Source organism: Gallinula chloropus (genome assembly GCF_964237585.1).
Source record: "Gallinula chloropus genome assembly, chromosome: 1".
Taxonomy (NCBI): Eukaryota; Metazoa; Chordata; class Aves; order Gruiformes; family Rallidae; genus Gallinula; species Gallinula chloropus.
The window spans coordinates 65347393-65369422 of record NC_140085.1 but is presented as its reverse complement, the minus strand read 5'-3'; the positions used below and the strand labels follow the sequence as shown (position 1 = coordinate 65369422).

Sequence of the window (22030 nt, the reverse complement as noted above, 5' to 3'; positions counted from 1 at the left end):
GGGATGTGCTTTTGTTAAGTATGTAATTCTAAGGTGTTATTTATACATTTAAGATAAAAATAATTAAAAGGCTTGCAGTGTTTTCTCAACACAGAGAACATGCACATCTACCTGTATGCACAGTACTCAAGGATACTGATTATACCACACAGACGGTCCTCTACTACACTGAGTTCAATCCATGTGAACTTGGCCACGTCCTATGTTACTGACAACTGAAATGACAGCATCTATGTGTATATTTATGTCAGCAGTATGTGTGGGGTGTATTTTACTGTTAAAGGACAGGGGGGTTTTGTTTGGTTTTCTTTTGTTCGTTATTATTCTTTTAATATTAAAGGTATTAAAGATTCATTCAGTGGACAAGAGAATTGGATGGTTTGGTCAATGTGTTAGACAAAGCAAGACTCTTTCCTCTTTTGGTTACAGACAGCTTAGAGGTTACTGGGAAAGGACAAGACGAAAACATGGTTTGAGTGTCCTTCTATAAATGGAGAGGGATGCAAAAGATCTGGTAGAATTCCTTACCTTAATGTCCAATACTCATAATAGTGTTAGTAGAAAGGAATTTTTAGAGGTTTTTCAGGTCCAAGTCATTAGGGAAAGTGTAGCTGATCTAGCTGTTATGTGATCCACTGAAAATGACAGTGATATTTGACAGATAACATCCTAGTCATGTTGTGAGGAAAATTGTTCAACCTCATTCCTAGAAAATTAAAGTGCTTTAAAACAAGAGTCATGAAGTACACTGCAAACAGTATCTTTTACTGCCGAATTACAGTTTCATTTCATTCTACATACATACCATGTGATACAATCCCTAGAGCATAATCTTTAGACCATAAGAAAATGGAGGCACTGTACAGGTTTTGTGAAGGGACAATGTAAGTATATTTCTAAAAAGTGAAAAGTTGACAAATACTGGCAAAATACATCTTCAAGTATGCTTTATTTGCATGTGATTAAAAAGATTTTTAGGCAAAAAACTAGTCAATCTCATCCAATACATGATGGAACATGATTTAGTGCCTAATGCCAGAGAGACTGGAAAATGGGTAGATAGGACCAATGATGCAGTTTTTGACAAATTACATGTGGTTAAATGGTCAACATTCATATAGTAAAAAGATTTGATACATATGTATGAAGAATCATAAGTTAATATTTTAACTATAAGCAGGAGATACTGTAAGAAAAACAAGGGATGTAAGGGGATGGGGAAGCTACAGACATCTTAGAATTATCAGAAGCTATAGACATATTTTTAAAGACATTAGCTTGTTCCTGCAAATCACTGCACTCTTGAGAATAGTATTTGCAATTTAAAAATTATCTAAAACATCAGCGAAAGGAAACACTAATTCCTTTTTTTTTTTTAATTATTTTGTATTAATAATCTTGCAAAGAACTAAAATATGTCATGGCCAAGAAACATGAATTACCCACCATTTCAGAGAGTTTGCATTCATCACGTTTAAATACTAGGTGTCTGATTTCAGAAGGTCTCATGCAAAATCCAGCTATAAAAACTCACCACAGAATATTTTCAAGGTTAAAAAGCTAATGTTTTTTAAAGCTCTGACAGACATCCAGGTGTGAAGGTGAATTTTAAAACTAATGGTCCACGTTTGCCAGAGGACATTGAAAAAGATAGCTGTTGAACTTTCTGTAAATGGCCAGCTCTTATCTACACTTTGCATGGAATATTTACCAGTGCTATAACTTTGGATAGTTAATGGAATATATCACTGCTTCAAACAGTCCCAGAGGTAACATCTTTCCACAACTGCATAATGAGAATTAAATAATCACAAAACAAATTCCTATTAGTAAATTTTTTTTTTGCTCATATACAATATATATATATATTCATTTATATTGAATATAAGTCCAGTAATATTATCACAGTAATGTGCTGTAGTGGCCTTTCATAGTGAGGAAACTGCCCTAATCATCTTTAACATGCAAAGCTTGGAAGAACCAGAAATTCACAGTAAGTAGTACAATTTGTATATGCATCTCCTGGCATCCTAAAGTTAACCAGAACACTCAAGACTGTTGCTTATTTTTCCTATGTTTGACAAAAGCTACAGTTCTGTATACTGTACATTCACAGTGGGATCCCAGCCCCCTGTACTATCTGCAAGAAAGATCACGTTACCACCTTCCACCAGAGGAAACATTCCAGTATTTAATACAATAATCTTGTGAACAGTTGTTCCTATCTTGAAGTTCAGCAGTTCAGGACTTGATAAAATTCTCCTTCTCATCCCTCTGAAAGGTTTCTTGCTAGCGCATTTTGTAGTCATTAGATACTGACATTTCACATAGCTGTCCTTTAAAATCCAAGTCTACTGTGAAATCCAGGTCACGCTGTGAAAAGAGTTAAGTGTAACATGTAAGTAAGATCATAAGCCTAGTGTGTGGGTTCAGTTATCACTGCTTAGGTTGAAAAAAACCCAACCTGCAGACTCAAGAGATACCTACTGTGGCTTCTAACTACTTTTGTTTTTACATGTTGCAAACACTGAAAAAGCAGGATATAGGATAGCATTCACCCTGCAATCTATGTCCAGGGCATATTTGGATATTCTTCTTACGGCTGATTTAGCACCCTAGCTACAACTTGGAAGCTTCTGAAATGCTTTTCTATCATACATATTTTCTAACAACTTTTTAAGGGTATCCCCCATTGAGGTGCTCTTAATCCAGGGTAAATGGCTTTCACGCTAGGAGTTATCCCAGAACAGATCTCCTAAACTTCCCATTGCAGAGAAGCCCTTGCTCATTCTTTATCTTACAATAACACATATTTTGGAAAGAGGCGCTACATAGCCCTACAAAAAAACCCTGTCTGTCTACAAACTTTTGGAAACCTTTTTAAAAGGCTTCATGTTTCAGAAGAAGAAAGCATTAACGAATCCAGATTTGCTGCAGTCAACAGATGCAATATTTCAACAATTACAACAACTTAATGGATGGATTATAGCCAGCTTATTTTAATAGCTGTATGTTGCAACACAGAATGAAGAGATTCTGCTCACGGTTTTCAGCAGAAAGTAGTGCCCATTGATTCTTCCAGAAGCCATACTTCTCATATCTGGTTCTTCTAAAGAGGCATGAGTTGTCCATCAGACCATGTCTCAGTCTCCTTACAAGTTAAGAGGAGCACTGAGTATCTGACATGCTTGGTAAGGGATTCAGCCCATAGCAAAGCAATTGAGGAAGTTTTCACCACTCATGATAGTGTGATATCCATCATGCTTTAGTCCTAAATAAAACATCTCTATTTTCTGTGGAAAGCTGCATTTTTTCAAGAATCATATCACTTGGTTAGGGTGTTCCAAGTACATTTGAGCAGTGAGTTCATAGAGATGTTCAGCTGAAACGGCTACTTCTCATCACCCTGTGTGGGCAGAAGGGATCTTACCAGTGATTTTAGTGACCGTATGGAGAGACCTTTGCCTACTTTGTGTCATAAAATGTGAGCCAAGCTGACTGCAGAGAGCAGCTGACTTGGTGAAGTACTTTAATCATTTCTCCCTTCCCATGCTAGCTTGCTTGCAGCCTGAGTTCTGTAAAATTAGCACTGCATTATCATTGTTGTCATGAGATTCTTTGAATCTGTGACTAGAGGTCTTACTAATAAACATGAATTTAGAGCTTTCAGGATGCTTACTTATATGCATTTTATTTACCATTGATACAGGTTGTGATCAATAGAGTTGGAATTAGAATCAATGATGCTGACTCACCACATTTTTTGCATTTGGTTTCATGGATATAGTCCCATAGATTTCTTCTCCTCGTCTCACAGTTAAATAGTCCTCTAAGTAGAAGACAGTTTGCTTCCAGTGAGTATAGGGAGCATCAGGTGCTAAAAAAATATAAATATATGGGTATTATTTATGGGTATTATTTATGGGTATTATATATAGGAACTTCATTTTTGTCTTACATATCAAATTGCATGTACTTGGGAACAAGTGAAAAGAAGCCTTTCTCATCATAGAATGCTTTAACCTTGTCTGGTCTGTAGACCTAATGGCATACTTTGAGGCACAATTCATATACTATCAGTTTCATGGTACTCCTCCAATGGCTGCAAGGCACCTCCCCCATTATTTCAGATACTCTGAATAACAATTAACCTCTCCACATAAATAGTACTTGTCTTGGTTCAATTAGAGGTGTACCACATGGGACCTAGAGGAAATCCTGGACCAAGTACTGTGCAGAGGGGTCACAACTAACTGGTTCCTTCAGGCATCAGAGTGGTCCCTAGACCTGCTGTAATTGGTGATGTGGCTGTAGCCTCATTTGCATCAAAGGCAGCCAGAGTGAACTTTGGTTTTAGAAGAAGCCCCTGTTAAAAACACACAACTTCAGTATGAACTTCAAAATCTTAAGAATTTGACTTTGCATGATTATCTGGCTAGCAGCTCTTTCTCATCTGCATGCAATGACACACAATGTTTTTTTATTTGGTGGGCCACACCAGCCTGCTGGGGAAGTAAGTTAGTTACTGAAGAAGTTCAGAGAATTGGCAGTAAAGCAAAGCAAAGACTTAGCAGGAGAAATGTAGCATTTGCCAAGTGGTAGGAGATGGAATATGGAGACAGAGGAAGCCTCTCCAACAAAGCCTCCAAGGAGGCTAGTGAGCAGATAAGAGATCTAGTTGCAGAAATAAATATGAGAAAAGGCAAGTCATCAAAGTTGAAAGGATCCTAGAATGGGAGTGCATGACTAAGCCTTCAAAACCTCTGAAGTAGCACCCTGTGAGAGCTACAGGTTGTTTAGAAAAACTAGGTTTTTGAGCACTGAGGCTGAAGCCTGCTCTTGATAGACATTCAGAAGTACTGGAGATTCTTTCCCCATTTTTTTATGAAAGATAGGCACAAAATACGCTGTACCTATGTCTGCAAATTGAGATGGATCTGCAACAACTCATCTATAAGAAAAACACTGTACCAAACTTGGTATCTGCCCTCGGCTTTAATCCAAATGTAGTCTCTTCTCTGAATAGTATTTAACATCTTTCCTTCCTCAAGTTTCCACTTCCTATTTGCTAAAGGAAGCTAAATCCACCTGTGGTGGTCTTGCAGATGATTTTCTGTCTAAGTGCCTGAGTGAGCCCTCTTTATTCCATACACCCAAAAGGCAAGAAGAATCAGAAAGTCATTATCTCAGCCGCCTTTTGCTACACCGAACTGGAGTAAGTTTATTTCTGTTTTGTAGACAAGTGACTCCTTGCAGCAACAATGGGTCTTTTTCCTTGTCACTTGTGATTCTTATTCACTGTAGCCTAAGAGTCAAGCAAAGAATGCCTGGGCTTGAGGGACAGATTCACCGATGGGACACATTTTACTGGAAAAAAATGAAGCCACAGATGAAGCCAAATTCTCAATGATATAAGAGACCTTTCATGTAGTTGTGGCAATATAATCAGACCTCCTCTACTAAGGCAGTTTTCAGATAACATCAAAACACAGTAACTACACTCTTCGTTCAAAGACATTTTTCACAGAAAACTGGAAGTGTCACCTTTTAGAAAAGATTATTGGGATGCCTTCTGCTGAAAAAAAGATCATCTTTCTGTGGAAAAAACAAATGGCTAAAACTTTAAGTCTTTACCACCTTAGATTATTTTGTTCACCGTGAACTGAGAAATAATTAGTACTTCAGGATACCACTGCAGTGCCTCACAGACTGTTCATTTCTCCCAGCACACCCCAAACCTTATTATGATCAGGGAAATACTGTAGTATAAGACATTTATAGAATGACCAAGGAAACAGAGTTACTGAAAAACATAATATGAGGTACCAAGTAACATAATTTATATGGTGATGCTTCTATAATCAAATATAAATATTTTAACAAAGTACTTTGAGCTTTGAATCTCATGTAAAGTGTTGAGAGTTCCTGTGAAGGAAGAAAGAAAGAAGACATTTCTAATCATATTTAACATACATCAGGTCCCATTTACACCTATTCGAGTTGTGTAATGGTGCTAACTGCAACCAGCACCAACTATAATTTGTTGCTCTTGTCATTAAAGTAGTCATGACTTTTTTACATTTCTTGCAACACTAACTGGTTTATTCACTGTAGTCTTACAGCAGCAGAGTTATTCCTTTAAATATCCACTCAAGGTAAATTAAGAGTTTCGCATTTGGGTTGTTAGAGCCAATTTACATAAGCTGTATGGCTGTGATTATATCTTGAAAAAAAATGATGGTTTTGCTCTAGACTCTGAGACAAGCAAGAGCTTGTGTTGAAATTTGTTGCTGCTATCTGCCACTGAGCTGACAATTCCCTGTCTAATCTGAGAAATTTGGCACAGGATTTAGATATAATTGGTGATGGGCATAAACTTTGGGGTCATAATTCCTACTGAGCTCTAAACTTGGTATCTACTTTTATGTCCTTCCTGTTTTTGCAGAATACCTGCAAGCAGTTGCCCTTTCCCCATCCTGCTCACCTCCCACAAAGTGACAATAATCTTCACGACTGAAATTCACACCTGGTTGTACAGTACGCCTTCCTGTACCATCTGACTAGTAGCACAGACATACTGACAGCAATAGAAATGAAATGAAAAGAAATACAGGTTACCTGTAGAAAATCCCATCTTCTTGTGGCACTTTGTAAATTCAATATTAAAATAGGTGACCAAGGCATGAATGTAATCATTACGCTGAATTTGGAGGCAAAATGCAGAAGTAAATGCCAATTCTTCAGTCTTCACTGTATAAATATCTACTTCCTGTTTTGAGGAGAAAAAAAAAGACATTTACATATTGATGTCAGTGCCTCTAAGTAGGCTTTAAGTGATGTACTTAAGCATTTTACTTAATGATCAGCAACAAAGATGACTGGCAGCCCTTTACTACCGTAAGAAATCCATGGTACATTTGAATATATCAAATCATAAGCAAATGATCCAGTTATCTAAGTGAACAGTGTGCTAAGAGAGGCCGCTCATAGAAGAGTATCTGTCATTGGGAATTGGCAGGGAGGAGCTGTGGGAGCTGGAGGAAATCAAGGCAAAAGCGTGCTTGGATAAATATAGGCACATTGGATATTGAAATGGAGATACAGGTCCCAGTTCTACGATCTTTCCTCATCAGGTACTGTCAGCATGAGAAAAGATGTCAAAGCTGGGTTTTTAATAAAAATAAACTGTTTTGTTTGAGCATCTCTGGAAGGGAATGTGATTTGACTGTGTCAAGCAATCGAAACATCTGAGGTATGTCATGCTGATCATGCTTTCTAGTCTTGTGGCAGATAATGGATTTCAAATAGTAAGACACAATCTCACTCTTGAACTAGACAGAAGCAAACCATATAAATCGTACCACTGATTACAGCAGTTAGGAGCAACGATGCAGTCTCCAAGATTGCTTATTGCCATCAATATTTAAATCTCACTCTTCAAGACTTACATAGAGCTTTTTAGATGGATATAATTTTTCCCAGCCAGGTATTGTTTCTATCTGGGTTGTTTCCAAAACTTGTAGTCATGACAGGGAGGATACGAAGTCTGAAATTAATTGTATTTTAATGCTATGGAAAAATGTTTCCTATCTGCATTTTCTGATATATTCCTAAGTGTATCTGGTTTCACTGTCGTTTTAGTCCTTGTCAGGGCATATCTGGCAAGAGCCAGATACCCCCAAAATATTTTTCTCTCTGTTATGTGGAGAGTCGGTATTAACACCAAAACTGCTCATGCATACAGAGAAATAGAAGCTTTGTAGGCAGAAATCCAAATTTCCTCTGCCGACATAGGCTAATAGTCATATTACTATCCTCACCAGCATTACTTTAAGCTGGCACTGCAAAAAATGGAGAGCAGAGTCTATAATCTCCTTTAAGGGTATCTTTTAGGGCACAACAGTGGGCTCTTCTAGCAATTGCATTGTATTATCTAAGAGAAAACTGCAAAAATACACAGGAAAATATGCAGCCATTCTTCAGTAACTGAGGTCTTTGCATGGACATGGATCATGTGTTTCTGAAACTTAGAAAACTTATGGTGAGATGATGTAAGCAAACTATAGTTTTGGCCTGATTATTGGTATTTTTTCAAGAAGAACTTAACTATAATGAAAATTTTTCTACTACATTGCAATGGCACCCTGAATCACTAGTGCTTAGAAGCGACCCATGCTTGTATGTGGTCATTTAAAGCTGGGATAGCCTTAAATTTTTTTTTTTTTTCTCAAAATAAGGGAAAAGTAAAAAGCATATTAGGAGAAAGAATTTTTGAAGTCTCCTGGCAGACTTCCATAGCAGCCTGCAACATTTGCTTTGACAAGATAGACTGGACTGGTGGGCGACAGCTGCAGATTTCTCTAATTTTTGGTGGTTTTGAGTGGTATCACTGTGGGAAAATTGTGAATTAAGTCTGATGATGAGGAAAGCAAAAGGGATCTAGGTCCCACTCTCTGGGCTGCGTTGGCTCTGCAGGATAAAGTGGGATCAAAAGCAGTAGGAAATATTTTTATTAGAGAAGTAGGTGGAAATGTCTCAGAAATATGGAGGAGATGTGCCGGATAAAATTGTGGCCACTTTTGCAGTCTTTTTTTTTTAAAGACAAACATGCTTATCTTAGTATGCAAGATATCAGACAAATGTGAGGGGTTTTTATCAATTAATCCGGTTTTGAAACTTTCTGTGATCTCTTTGGTGATTTCTTTGAATTGTACTCTGGCTACTATATATTCTTATATATTCCATCAAATGTCACTGCTCACTGAATGTTAACTATAGCTAGCAGTAGAGTGGACAAATGGCATCTTTGTGTGAAATAAGTAATGATTTACCAAATTGCATTCAAATTTCAAAACCAACCACAACAAAGTGGGTATAGTTAAGGCCAGGGCCTGATCAAAATACAGCTCTCAATGATACTAAAAAAAGTGTTAAGCTGAGTAACAAGAGAAATGTCAGCATTATCAGCTAAGTAAGTGATAACTACCATCAAACTTAGAAGGTAACCATAGCTGTATGTTATGATGTCTCCATAATTAAGAATGATTGTAGACAGCTGCTGGGTGGTTGCTAAGAAAAGGATCAAAGGGAGTAAACACCTGTAAACTAACTGTCCTGGAACACCAAGAACTTCCAGTGCACACACACAGAGACAGTTTGGCAGTGAAATCTGAAGTCTGTGTGTCCCTAACTGAGCTGTCTTTATTGTAATACTAAAAAACACACCCGCAGGTCAAGAAGACCCTTGTCCAGATGAAGACCCTTCTTCCTCTGCACAGGCACAGTGATTGAAGATGACATAGCAATTACTGTACTTACACGTAAATCACTAGCCAATCGTTGTAACTGGGAGTGCATTACCCTGTAGCAGTTGTGTATAAATCTAACGAAAGAGATGGCTCTGGGTCTGCTTGATTTGTGGAAGCCCACTGAGCACCCAGGCCTGAATAAAAGCACCATCCCACACCCCCTGCGTGTGTGGGAGCCAGCTTACCGCATTCAGGAAATGAACCTGCTCTTTGGACAACATAAGGAGGTCCAGACTGTGGCTGACACTGCAGGAAAGACCATGAGACATCCTGTGCTACATGTCCCTGTTGTAGAGAGGTAGACAAGAGGTACGATTTCTATATTTATTGTATAAAGAATGACTCTTGGACTGTCCTTTGGTTTGCTTTAGGACTAAGCCAGTGATGTACAGATAATTTAGAATCACAGAGATAATGTGGTGTTGCCAGCTGCTATTTCTTGTTTGAATAGTATCGCCCTAGCTGAAGGCAACCTAACTAATGACAGTAAACAGCCCTGAATCAGGTTTGCTGATGGAAAAAATGTTGACCTGTTTCTTCATGCAAATCAGAATTAAGGTTGCTTCTATAATGCCTCCCCATCTCTTTTCTGATCCCCTTCCCAGTCAGCTTACTCTGCTAGGATTGTATGAGCGTGGAGATGAATTACAGATTCAAATCTCAGTGAATGTTTGTCTGGTTTTGGTGGGGGTTTTGTTTGGTCAGTTTTTGGATGTGGGGTTGGGGTTTTTTTGCCCCTTCCTCCCTCCCACTGCACCAGCTGTTTTGGTTTGGACAAAGAGGGAAATAGTCACCCCAGCACAGGATATGATGGTGAAGGTGATGCTATTCATAGCAGGTAAAGGTGCAGAACTGATGTAGAAGCTGGGGGACAGGCAACATTGCTACAAGCAGTATTGCTAGCTTCAGGTAAAGGACTGATCCGAAGTTTGAGAAGTAAAATTAATTGCCAAGGAATGGAGAAATCATCAAACCCTCTTTTCTGACAAGCGCTGAGAAACATGACCGATATTGTCAGCCGCACACATGCGTACAGATGTGAGGGGAGCACTAAATGCAAGTCAGCCCACAAAACACACTCACTTTTCCAAAATATTTTTTTAAAGAGTGCAAAGAATTAACAATATTAACATGGGGAGAGAGGTAAATACATGAAATTCTGTGCATTTCAGGGCAGCAGTGAAAGGAAGAACAGAGTATTTGAGATTGTTTTGACCAGATATTGTGGCATATGTTGGCCTTCTACTAGATGAAATATCAGAGAAGTAAGTGTAGCTAAGTCTTCTAGATAATGGAGACCTTGGGCTCCTGCCAGGGCCCCTCTTCTGCCATGTTTCCAGTTTGCACAGCAGGAACTGCCTGAAAATTACAAGAATTTTGTTTGGTGGTTCTGTTTTGTTTTGGTTTTGTTTTTTTTGAGAAAGGGAATAGGTGGAGTTAAATCTGAGGATACTGAAAGCAAAGACTGTGGGGACAACTGTTGCAAAGGAAAGAGTGACAGGGAAAGTTACTTAGGAAAAGGAAAGGGAGATTTTCATGTTGAGAAAAGAGTAGAGAAGAAAAATGATGGAAAAAAAGAGCAGTGTTCGAAGAGAGGTGGAAAATGAGTGACATAGGTGCCTCTTGCTTTACATTAGGAGAAGCTGGGAGAAAGGAATGTGATTAGGGACTTCACTGAAGTTGCAGTGGCACAAGAAAAAAAATACCTCATGAGGAATGCTTTGACCCCTCAGGGGTCAAGACGGACATGGGACTCACCAGAGCTCACAGACTAGTGCTTCACCTCGCCTGTGTGGCTGGATCTGTCTGAGCAGTGGTACCTTTGTGCAGAAAATACTGCAGGTCCTTCGAAATAAGGCTTCATAAAGGCTTCATGGTGTTCCCAGAACAGTGGAAATTTCTCAAAGCACTGGATATACTGTGCTCTCTGATAAACAAGAATGTTGGTTTTGGTTTTCTTCTGTGCAGGGAAGGCAGTTTGTGCTTTAAACAGCATTAAACTGTGCAATCTTAAAGTAGTGTGTGACCTTCAGGAGCTTCAACCTGCTCCTGGAAAGTGTGGGACAAATGGGAGCATAAAAGTTCTTTCTCTGGGGCTAGATATGGGAGTATGTTTGGTGAAATCCAACAGTATTTTTTATTATAAACTGGATGTGGCATGTTCTTCATTCTTGTGAGTGTCTGCCATCCTCTCATTGCGGGTGTTTCCACAGCTGTGTGTATAGTTGATTTATTGTTATTTTAGTCTCTGGTGCTGACACCAAATAGAAATTAACATGGAGGAAAAGAAGTATTGGGTAAACTCAAACCCAGCTGTATTTCTCTAATGTACAAGGGCATCTGAGAAGAAAAGATGAGTCTGTAACAAACTTTTCTGTTTTTTCAGGTAATGCTACTGAAAGCTGTAGGGCCTCAGAAGGATGCTTGTAAACTTATGAGATCAGTTATTGACTTTGATGGTTTGAAAATGCTTTGCTCTCACTACTCTGTCTGATCTCACTTGCAATTTAAACAGAGGAATCCTACTTGCTAGGAAAATTCCTACGCCCCGGGATGTATTTAAGTGATAAATTCACAAATATTTTCAGCATCAAAGAAATGCACTTTATATAAATAAACAATGTGCAAAAGTAAATTAAACTTAAAAAAAAGAGAAATGCAGCCTCAGTTTTTCCTGCTTCTACGTTGATAACTTGAACAAAAGCCTCCCTCCTTCCTGCCTTTCACTGACAATTTTTTTCTTTTTTTAGTGATCAGTTTGTGAGATTAGGGACATATTTTGGAACTATGAGTGGTTTCTGCTTGAGTTATTACCCACTTTGCTCCCAAGGTGCCATTACATGGTAAAGCACCACTTGGTGTATGGACAAAAGATGTCAGGCTGTGTAGAATGTAAGATAAAACCTGAATAAATAAAGTTTGAAATATGTTGTCTGCCTTCTTAAACCCAATTACTTTCAAAGACCTAAAGGAAACATTAGACTTGCACTTCATTTTAAGAGCATGCAGCTTTTATAACCTGTTATTCCAGAGAAGCCAACACGTTTCGCCACCTGATCTGTCATTCAAGATGTATTTTATGCAGTCTAAATAGCTGTTTGTTTTGTGTGTATTGCAATTTTAAATTGCTCAGGCTGTTTTCAGACAGAACCACCTTGCGTTCCGCTCAGCGCAGAAGGACTGTGCGTGCATATGCACTCGTACAGAGTTTCCACTTCTGCTCCTGTTTCCTGCTTTCAGTACAGGTTCTGCAGACTAACAGTATATCTGTGCTTTTTGCATGTGGGAATACTTAATGCAGAGTTTGTTACTGGCAAAAAAAGGAGAGGGGAAAAAATTAGACTGGAGTCTGTGGGATGAATGAGCATGCTCTGGGATTCATGCACCTGACCCAACCACGGCTATTGATTCGGACAGCCTTATTCATGAGGGTAGTCCCACATGTGGAGGGTTCCTTCACATGGAAGGAATTTTAGAGCTTTCATGTATTTCTGCAGGCTAGGGATTCTTAATCTGGTCTTGTGAACAGGGAGTAGCGTCCATAGTGTTTTAGATGATGAACAGGGTACAAGCTAACCTCTGGTTGCAAATGCAAGGGCTGTGAGAGCACAGTAACCTTATAGATAAGGCTAAGAATTAGGAAGTTAGACAAACCAATTAGGTTCCAGTTCTGATCTCTTGCTCTGGAGTAAATTAAAATTATTTCATCAGAGCTGACCAATTCAGAAACTGATGCTTCAGTCTTCTTTTACTGCAAACCAAATTATTTTACTCCTCCTCCTCAGCAGCATTCCGTCAGTAACTTCCAATGTCTATTTACAAAAAGCAGGGCAATTACAATTCATATATAAATACACCATGTCTTTATCCAGTATTTTCACATGTGTAATTTGTAAGAGTCTTAAGTTACAGTTAGCAGTAGTTAGATTGGTACAGAGTCACATGGAGAACCTTGCTTTTGGGTATTCTGTAAGCAATCAAGGTATGAATGGTCATGCTTCATTCAGGAGACACTATTGGGCATGTGCAACATACAAGTACTGCCTAATTTAAAACTGCACAGTTTTCCTTCTTGGTGTGATAGCATTCTAGGATGATGGCTTCTGCAGCTAGTTAGAAGCATACAATGATAGTAGTAAAACATAAGCAGCAGGTCTCCAAAGAATCCCACAGTCAGGTGTAAACACATAATTAGGTATATTTGGAATTACCAAACCTTTATTAAACAGGCATTGGTCACCACTTGCTTTGGATCTACTATGTCCACCAAAGGCTCCTTCATGGCAACATCCCTAATACAGGTCATGTCAAAGCCGTACACATTCTCCCACCCTGTCAATGCAAATGGATGTGTCAAAAATTAGCAGTAATAATAAAATATTTTTTTGTTTCTAAAAACGTCTTTCACTTGAAAGAATTTCTACCACCCCCTTTCGGCTCTCCTCTTTAGCTCTGCTCACTGCCCCAGTTGTCTATGTCATCATCGCTATTTTATAGATAATGCAATTGTGGAAAAATAACTTCTCAATGTACATCTTTGAAGAAGTGGTCGTTGGCTTTTGGTGTCCCAAAAACTGTTTCATATGAGATTCGTCAATGATTTTCATGGCTTTAGACATTTGAGAGTGTTGCCCAAAATCATATACGTCAGGTTGAGGCTTTTGAATAGCTGATAAGATAATTCTATCCTTTCCTATCCATTCTGGCTAATATTTCCATTTTTTTATAGATTGTTATTCAACCAACAGTTTCAATCATGTTCTTTTAGTTATTTAAGTAGTCTTAATTTCAGCAAGTGAATTACTGACAGGAGTAGAATTACAGGTGTGTTTCAATATCTGGTACATCCTAGTCTTCATCTGCTTGTACATAATGACAAAAAAGTAAAATGTCCACTTTTTAAAGGACTTAAAAGCCATGCTGATCTTGTATATTCAAACCATTCTTTTGATTGTGCTGATAAATGCTTCTTATCTTCCTGAGGGTTTTTTCTTTTTTTTTTTTCCTTGAACAAATAGTATCCTGGGGTGCACTGACTTTGCTTTTAAGATTGCTTAACAAATTAAAAAGAAAAACCTCAAAAAAAAAGTGAAATCTTAGTCTTATTAATCATATGAGTCAAGGTCCATCTCCATCTGAAAATCTAAACTGAATACTGCGAACTTTTAAAAAAGCTGTTTGAACACAAGCAAAGAAAACTGATAAACAGCAATAGTGAGCATGTATGCAACACCTCGTTTTCTCAGAGCATTGCATTTGAGCTACCGGTGTTCCCAGAGTACTGTGACTGAAAATACAGTATGAGCAAAAAAAATCTGTGTATTTCTAAACTGGAAGAAATCTGGACATGAACATTTCTTTGATATATTATCTCTTTATTGAGCTGTGAGTTTCTTGATATTTCAGCAGATCTAGCAATCAAAACTTTTGTTTCAGGCATCATGAGCATGTGGGAACTTCAGATTATATTTATAGAAGCCATATGTTTTTATGTGGTTACTCAGAATAGAGAAACCCTGAGGGAACAATTTATTAACAGAGCTGTTGATGTACTTCAGCCTACATGGGATGCCTTTGAAATACATGCCACTGTCTGTATTAGACAGAGACCTGTCAATGGAGTTAAAAGATAAAATTTTGCAGGAAATCAGAGTAGCTGATTGTAGTAGTACTCTGTGGCATTAATAAAGTCTGAGAAATCATAAGTCAGAGATTTTAAGAAACCTCATTTTACATAATTTCTTAACCAAAATTATGGTTCTCGACTGTCCTTTGAAATGCTGAGCCCTGCATCCCATATGAAGGCATGACTGTCCACCTTAAGAGAGAAAATAGAAGGATGAAAAATTTCAACGTAAGCAGACACCATCAAGGATTTATGAACTGAAAAGACAGACAAGATGGTGGCACATACAGGTAGTGAGATGAAAATAACTGGAGAAGACACAGAAATATAAAAAGTGAGTGGGAAGGGAAATTTCAGGTCAAATCAGGGAAGAAAGTGTCTTAAAGGAAAACAACATTTTGGAAGAGAAAAAGAACCTGAACTGTTTGGGGTTTTTTAGATGATGAAAAAATAAACAGATTGAAAACAGTTGTATTGTTGGTGAGAAAAGAAAAAGTTTCAAGGCCTAGAAAGGAAAGGGTTCAAAAGCAAGGGGAAAGAAGGCATAAGGGATTTTTAATGCTGTTTTTTTTTTTTTTAATGACAAAATGGTTTTGATTCCTTTACAGAATGGATGCCTCATACATCATTTTGAATCTGCAAATATTGGAAGGAATTTAGCAGTCAAGGTCATCCAGTAACTGAGAAGAAAAGTTTAAGTTGTGCTTGAGCAGTATATATAATTCTCCCTGGCACCTACACAGACTTCTTGTCACCGCTGCTCTGCACTGGGCTTGCTTTTGACCCCAAAAAAGCAGTTCTGACCTAGTAGCAGTTTTCTGTATTGGCACTGAATTTGATTCCAGAAATACCATACTTCCTTGTCTGAGAGGCAAAGGATGAGGAGTTAGGCATTTTTATTTAAAGGTTGACTGAACCCACTCATTTTACCTAGGTTTTTGCATGTGTCCTTAATTAATAGAACTGCTTAGTACTTTTGTGATTTCTTTAAGTGAAATTGATCAGCTTGGGGGAGGGGGAGAAAAGGAGAAAAAGAAAAAAAAAGAAAAGAAATAATGTAGAACTTAATAATTTCACCAAAACTATTATGATCAAATAAATCCAAACTTGGATGACCTGGGAGACAATAAGTTGAATATGAACCAGGAGTAGGACTTCATGGTGATGAAGGTGAACAACATATTAAGATATGAGAAAGGTCTAAGAAATCTGCATTTGCTTAGCCTAGGCCAGCAAAGGCTAACAGTGTGCTTTAATTGCTCTCTGCTGCTACAGAAATAAAGAAGAAAGTCAGATTCCCTTCAGACTGTCAGGGGACAGCAAAGGCAAGTTTCAGCAAGGAAAATTCTGACTGGATATTCAGAAACATGTTTACTCCTGAGGGTGCTTCAGCATTTCAACAAATGCCCAGAGAAGCTATGGAATCCCATCTCTTGACAGTGCAGGGCAGAACCCCGAGTAATCTGCTTTAACTGTGAAATCTGGCCTGCTTTGAGCAGGAGCCTGGACTAAATGCCCTGCAGAGGTCACTGATAGCACCAGTTATTCAATGAAACTTCAAAAAAACACCACAAACAAACAATTGTCTGCATCTGTGAAGTTTATAACTTTTTCTCACATCAAAATAAAATGGAAATTTCTCATCCTTATTTTTAATTTAAGAATTCTCAAACTGTTCTAAAAAGCCTTTAAAAAGACTTTTTTGTCTTTTTGAGAAGCTTATTTTTTCTAGGCTTGTTTCTTAACATTTGCAATTCATTTGGATGTCACTAATTTTTCTCCACTTGCTATTTAAAAAACAAATACCAGTACTTGAACGGCAAGAGAATATTACCAATTTTAGTGGCAGTTTTTTTGGAATGACGTATTTGTCTAAACTACAATAAAAGTCTTCTAAATTCCACATTTTAAAATAGAGGTAGAGTCATCGATAAAACTCTAGGCAACAATTTATTCATGCATCTTTCCTTGGTGCACTTTAAATTACTACAAGTTTCCTCAATTCATTACCAGAGTTTTCTTTGTGTTCATGTTTATATTAGAATTCTGGCCTGTTCAGTGGGATTTCTTGGCTTTTACAAAACTTTGCCAGCAAAAAAGGATGACAGTAGGCCAATATAAATCAAATCTTTTAGGGAAATAGTCACAGAGAAGGGTTACAGTTAGGCATTTACTCACAGTGAATTTTGAAGTCCTTGTACTGTCTGTCTTCAATTGCTACCACGTACAAAGCAGCTCGGTCTGGAAACATTAGCCCTCCAGGTTTCTGTTGATGAATTGTGGGGAAATGGATCTCGTAATCTATTCACCTGACAAAGACATCACATTTTGAACTGCACATACAAAGAACAGACAAGCACCCCTTGCATGCCTTTATTGCTTTCCTTCAGACTGTCACATCAGCTTTAATCTCAGCACCTCTCACAGCCTGCGGCAGTGCCATTAGATAGTGTCTAAGCAAACTTCACCGGCAGGCAATCAAAAGTAAAGCTCTAACACTGAGATTCCCTTTGTTAATCGTTTTGCTAAAGCCTGAGAAATGGCACTTGGAGATGTAAATGTGTCTTGTTATGGTGATAGTAGGAGAGGGAAGACTTGAAGTCAGAAAAATAAATGACGATTGCTCCAGCAAAGAGTATGACATGCAGAGCACCTACCAGCCACTTGTCTCGTGCGAAGATGACTGTGTTTAACATTGACTCATAGAACAGACAGTAACCCATCCACTCGCTGATGATGATGTCTACTTTATCCACAGGTAATTCAACTTCTTCCACTTTACCTTTAAATATTGTGATTACTGAAAAAAGAATCCAAAGAAATATGTTTCACATAATAAAACATCTGACTAATTTCCTTACTGGTGAATGAATGTCAGGCTGACCTTTTCAATACGATTCTCTTCTTGAATGCCTGGAGATAAGGGGGTGACCCCATGTGACTCAAGGGACTTTAGGCTATGTTAAAACTACTTGCAGTAAGTATAATAAAGTCTCCAAACCAAACCCAAAAAACCCCCATATGTAAAAAACAACAGAAAAACATGCCTTACCTGGTTACCTGCATGATCTCATTTTACATGCCATTTGGAAGATTTCTAGATCATTGACCAAGTTATGCAAAGAATCCACCTGGAATACTTTAGATTTCCCCGTAGGGTTACACATACGGGATCTCATCACTGAGATACAAGGCATTTATGGAACTATGATCTAATGCTCATCTGCTTCTCAAAGATACTATGTGGGCTTCACAATAAGGAAACTAAGGCTTATTTCTTCAATGAATTCTGGGGAGCTGACTCCACTGAGAAAGTGAGATCTAGCCTGACAGTACAGAAATAAGAAAGTTTGTACAAACACCTTCTTGCATGAAAAATAATTTTACATTCCTTTCTTTGTAATTTACCAGCATTCTGAATCTTCTATCTGCATTAGACTTGCATAACTTTCCACAGTTATCTAAAATGACTACTGGAAAACATTGGTGCCAGGTATTTTGTCACCAAACTATTTTCAAGGAAATTAAAAAGGTTACTTGATGTTTTATGTAGTAGAACAGCAGATCTTCAGAGACACTATTACAAGAGAGCATATAAAATTACTGTCAATACTGTATACTACTTACAGGAATCTGGGCATTCACTGCAGATCGACAAGCAATTAATAGAACCGGCTGATACTTGAACAGATATTTTGCTTAAAGTGAAAATAAATTCCGGTCCATATTTAGTTGCTGTTAGAAATACTTTCACTTTAGGATCACTACACAATTCAGTAATCATTCTTGCATTTCAAAATCTATTTCCTGTTTACAAATGTACTCCGAATTCTTTAGACAAATAATTTTCAGCTTGTGTTGGAGTGCTATTTATACTGATTGTTGCAGTGGGGAAAGTCTCGTGGTTCTGAATTCCTCCTTGACAAGGTAACTGATGCACTTGAAATTCAGGAATAAAGGGATTAGAGAACATTTTTCTTTTCGTTATTAATTGATAAGTTTACTGTATTACTTGTAATAAATGGCAATTTTTAATGACAGTAATTTTTATTGATGAAAGTGTTTAACATTCAGTTTGAAGAAGATAAAGGTAATTTCATTTATCTAGAACTAGGTTAGCTGTTCAAGAATGAAAGTGTGGGTTGAGTGATTTTAGAACTCAGTTCAGGGAAAATGAGGTTTTGTCTTTCCAAAATACATCCAGTACTGGCATTACTCTAACCAGATGCATTCAGTTTATTTGCATAGCAAATTTTTAATCCAGACTGTCCCCCTAAGCAGTAGAGAACACTGATTCAGACTGATAACACCAACTATCAACTGGTAAGAGCAACCTGATAGGAAAAGAGCAGAGTTTCGCTTCTCCTTCTGTCCTTTAAACTCCTTCCTTTCAGTTAGTAGCTCAGTAGTTCATCTGTTATACAGAAGACTTTGTGTCTCTAAGCTCCAATCACGAGTTGTCTAGTTCTCTTTTCTCCCAAGAATTTCCACTGCCACAATCTTCTGGAATGAATTTTAGTACCGTTGACAGCTGTCAGAGTGACACACCTGCAGATTTTGAAGCCCTCTGTTTATACCTAGAGCAGCAGCAGCAGCGCAAGTTCCTCTCACCTCCCTTCACTGTGAAGAAACACCTTCATAAGGCATCGGGGGGAACAGATTGTGCTGTCCCCAGCTGTATTGTATCTGCTTGGGAAACAGTGCCTTTTCTCTTGGCTCAGCCCCTTTTGCTGACTCTGCAATTCTCAAAACAATTGGGCGGTGGGGGGAAGAATGATTTCCATGAGCAACAAGATCCTTTGGCTCAGTATCTGGTTGCATTCAAATAAAAGTGCACATGAGTCAGCGTAAAGTGTGTAAGTGGGTATGTTTAGTTCAGTTGTATCATTTTTTTATACTGGTGACCAAACTGCAGTTGGACAGACTAATGAACCTGCCTGGGCAAGTCTCCTGCTAAAAGAGACATGTCTCTCCTTCTGGCAGTTTCTCTGGGGACTTGCTCATTGGAGAAACAGGTGGAAGAAGCACAGATAAACACCTTCTGTAACCTCTGGAGCATTTTTCTTTTTTATCCTGACAATGGTCCCTTCACACACAATCCCAGCTGCTAGAAATCCATACATGAATTGATTTATGGTGTGCCGTTTCTGTAGCTATTTGATGAGAAATCACGCTGGGAGTACAAGGTCTCTGCACCAGAGTGCCTTCATCCTTGCCATGGAGGAGAGTATTTTCTGGTCCTTTGACCCTTTCCTTTTCTGAACCAAAAGTTGCACAGACTCTTACCACCCTGTGCCATGGCTGTTTCTTTCACACTGCAGCACCGGGGCACAGTAAATTCTCCTGCTGAACACCTCCACGTCAGTCAGAAGCTGCCAGTGACAGCAAAGAAATCAGAGCAGGCCTCAACCAGAACAGAAACCCTGGACATGCACGCCAGCGCAGACACAGCCAAAGCAGGGGCAAAGGATGCAGTCTAGCCAGCTACGACCTATGCTGCTCTGCTGCAAAGGCAAAGGATCACAAGGATACCTTTAAAGAAGAAATGCCTCACAGCCTCAGTTAAAAATACCCTGCTTTTTTAGGTTGTTGCAGAGGTATCTTGTGTGTGGTGGTTGGGGCGAGGACTGAAGACATGAATTAGAGGTTTCTCTCTAATTTTTTTTTAAGAGTTTACAGTAGGCGGGGTTATTTTTAGTATTTAATTTCAGTGTTTCCACATCCCTGTAAAATTTTGTGAGTTTTCCTTTCAAGGAAAAAAAGGTTTTCTACAATGCTTTGCTAAATTAAACCGCCCACTGATGAGTCCTATTTGCTTCTGTTGGTTGTGACCCTAGAAGTAAAAGTAGATGTAATTTCTCCCACGAGGAACTGTCATAGTTCCTAGGATGAGGTGTCTAGTTTTGTATTTACATAAGAAAATTATGCAAAACTACCTTTTACGTATAAATCAAACAACATAAATTAATCAGAAAAAGTGAAACAGTTATGTTGTCTTTCTTCTGAATAAATTATTTTTATAATTGCCTTACTGTTGTCCAAGTGGTTGGCCTTGATAATTTTTTCTGAGTAGTCAGATATACTTGAGCATTCAATCTAGGAAAAAAGAGAAGAAAAGCAAGAGGAAGAGTAATTACGTGTTAGAGATCTCAGCTATATGAATAAAAGTAAAATCTACTGAAGGCAGAAAGACTCTATAGAGCAAGTAACCACTGATAAAGAGTAAATCAAACCTGTGTGAGCAGGACCATGATCAATGATCTCTTAATATTTAAACTGCAGTCCGTGTTTGAGTTGAACTGGCTCACATAGAAAAGATTGTTTTTGAGACTGATGAAATGTGGAAAAAATAGGTCGTAACTACAAAATTACATAATTTAGTAATATTATTTATTTTATTCCCGCTACTTCCTCCTCCCAAAAAATGTGCTGAAGAGAATGAATTAACATGGTGGTGTATTTCCTTATGTATTTTAAAACAAAATACATTCAAAGTGTGTGAATAATGTTAAAATTCAAACTATGCCAATAATTGTGTCAAGAAGCAATTTTGAAAAATCTATCATCTTTCAAAATGCATGCTACCAAAAAAGAATACAAACAGTTTGCACGTGAGAAATGGCTGAAATTATTGCATTTACACAAACATCTAGATCTGCATGTCTCTTCTCATGACCAGTTCTGTGTTTCACTAGGAAAGGAGTTACAAAGTACTTTCTAGTTTTAGATTTACCCTTAAATTTGCTAAAATCTGAGTTCTAGAGTAAAAGCCCACGTTTGCAATGACCTTTGATAACTTTTAGAGAAACACTGCATTCCATGCATGTCTCTGGATTTTGTGTCCGTTTAAAATCAAGAGGGCCAAAGTTACTGGTAGCTGCCTAGTAAGTTCCTAATTTACCTCTTCCAAATTTGACATTAAGCTGCCAGTAATACTTTGTATAATCCTCGTCTCTCTATGAGTATGTCAAATATTATTATATTATCCTTACTGGGGTATTTTATACGTCCAGTGAATTCCATTTAACCTCTAAAAGCCAAACTGTGCTTGACCTCACAGATGGCAGCACAGTGGAAGGAAAGAGACACAAATCCC

At 38.1% G+C, this 22030-nt stretch overlaps 1 protein-coding gene across 1 annotated transcript in view; it reads right to left on the bottom strand.

Moving 5' to 3' along the window:
• Window positions 1-2289: 2289 nt before the first annotated feature.
• Window positions 2290-22030, bottom strand: part of PRMT8 (protein arginine methyltransferase 8) — a gene marked incomplete at its 3' end in the record, with an annotated part of 67532 nt that continues 47791 nt past the window's right edge. Inside the window, exons 4-10 of the mRNA XM_084268782.1 lie at window positions 20967-21030; window positions 17592-17734; window positions 17113-17200; window positions 13525-13640; window positions 6619-6769; window positions 3756-3877; window positions 2290-2373 (exon numbers count right to left, since the gene is read on the bottom strand). Coding sequence (XP_084124908.1) covers window positions 2290-2373; window positions 3756-3877; window positions 6619-6769; window positions 13525-13640; window positions 17113-17200; window positions 17592-17734; window positions 20967-21030 — 768 coding nt within the window. The remainder of the gene's footprint in view (window positions 2374-3755; window positions 3878-6618; window positions 6770-13524; window positions 13641-17112; window positions 17201-17591; window positions 17735-20966; window positions 21031-22030) is intronic.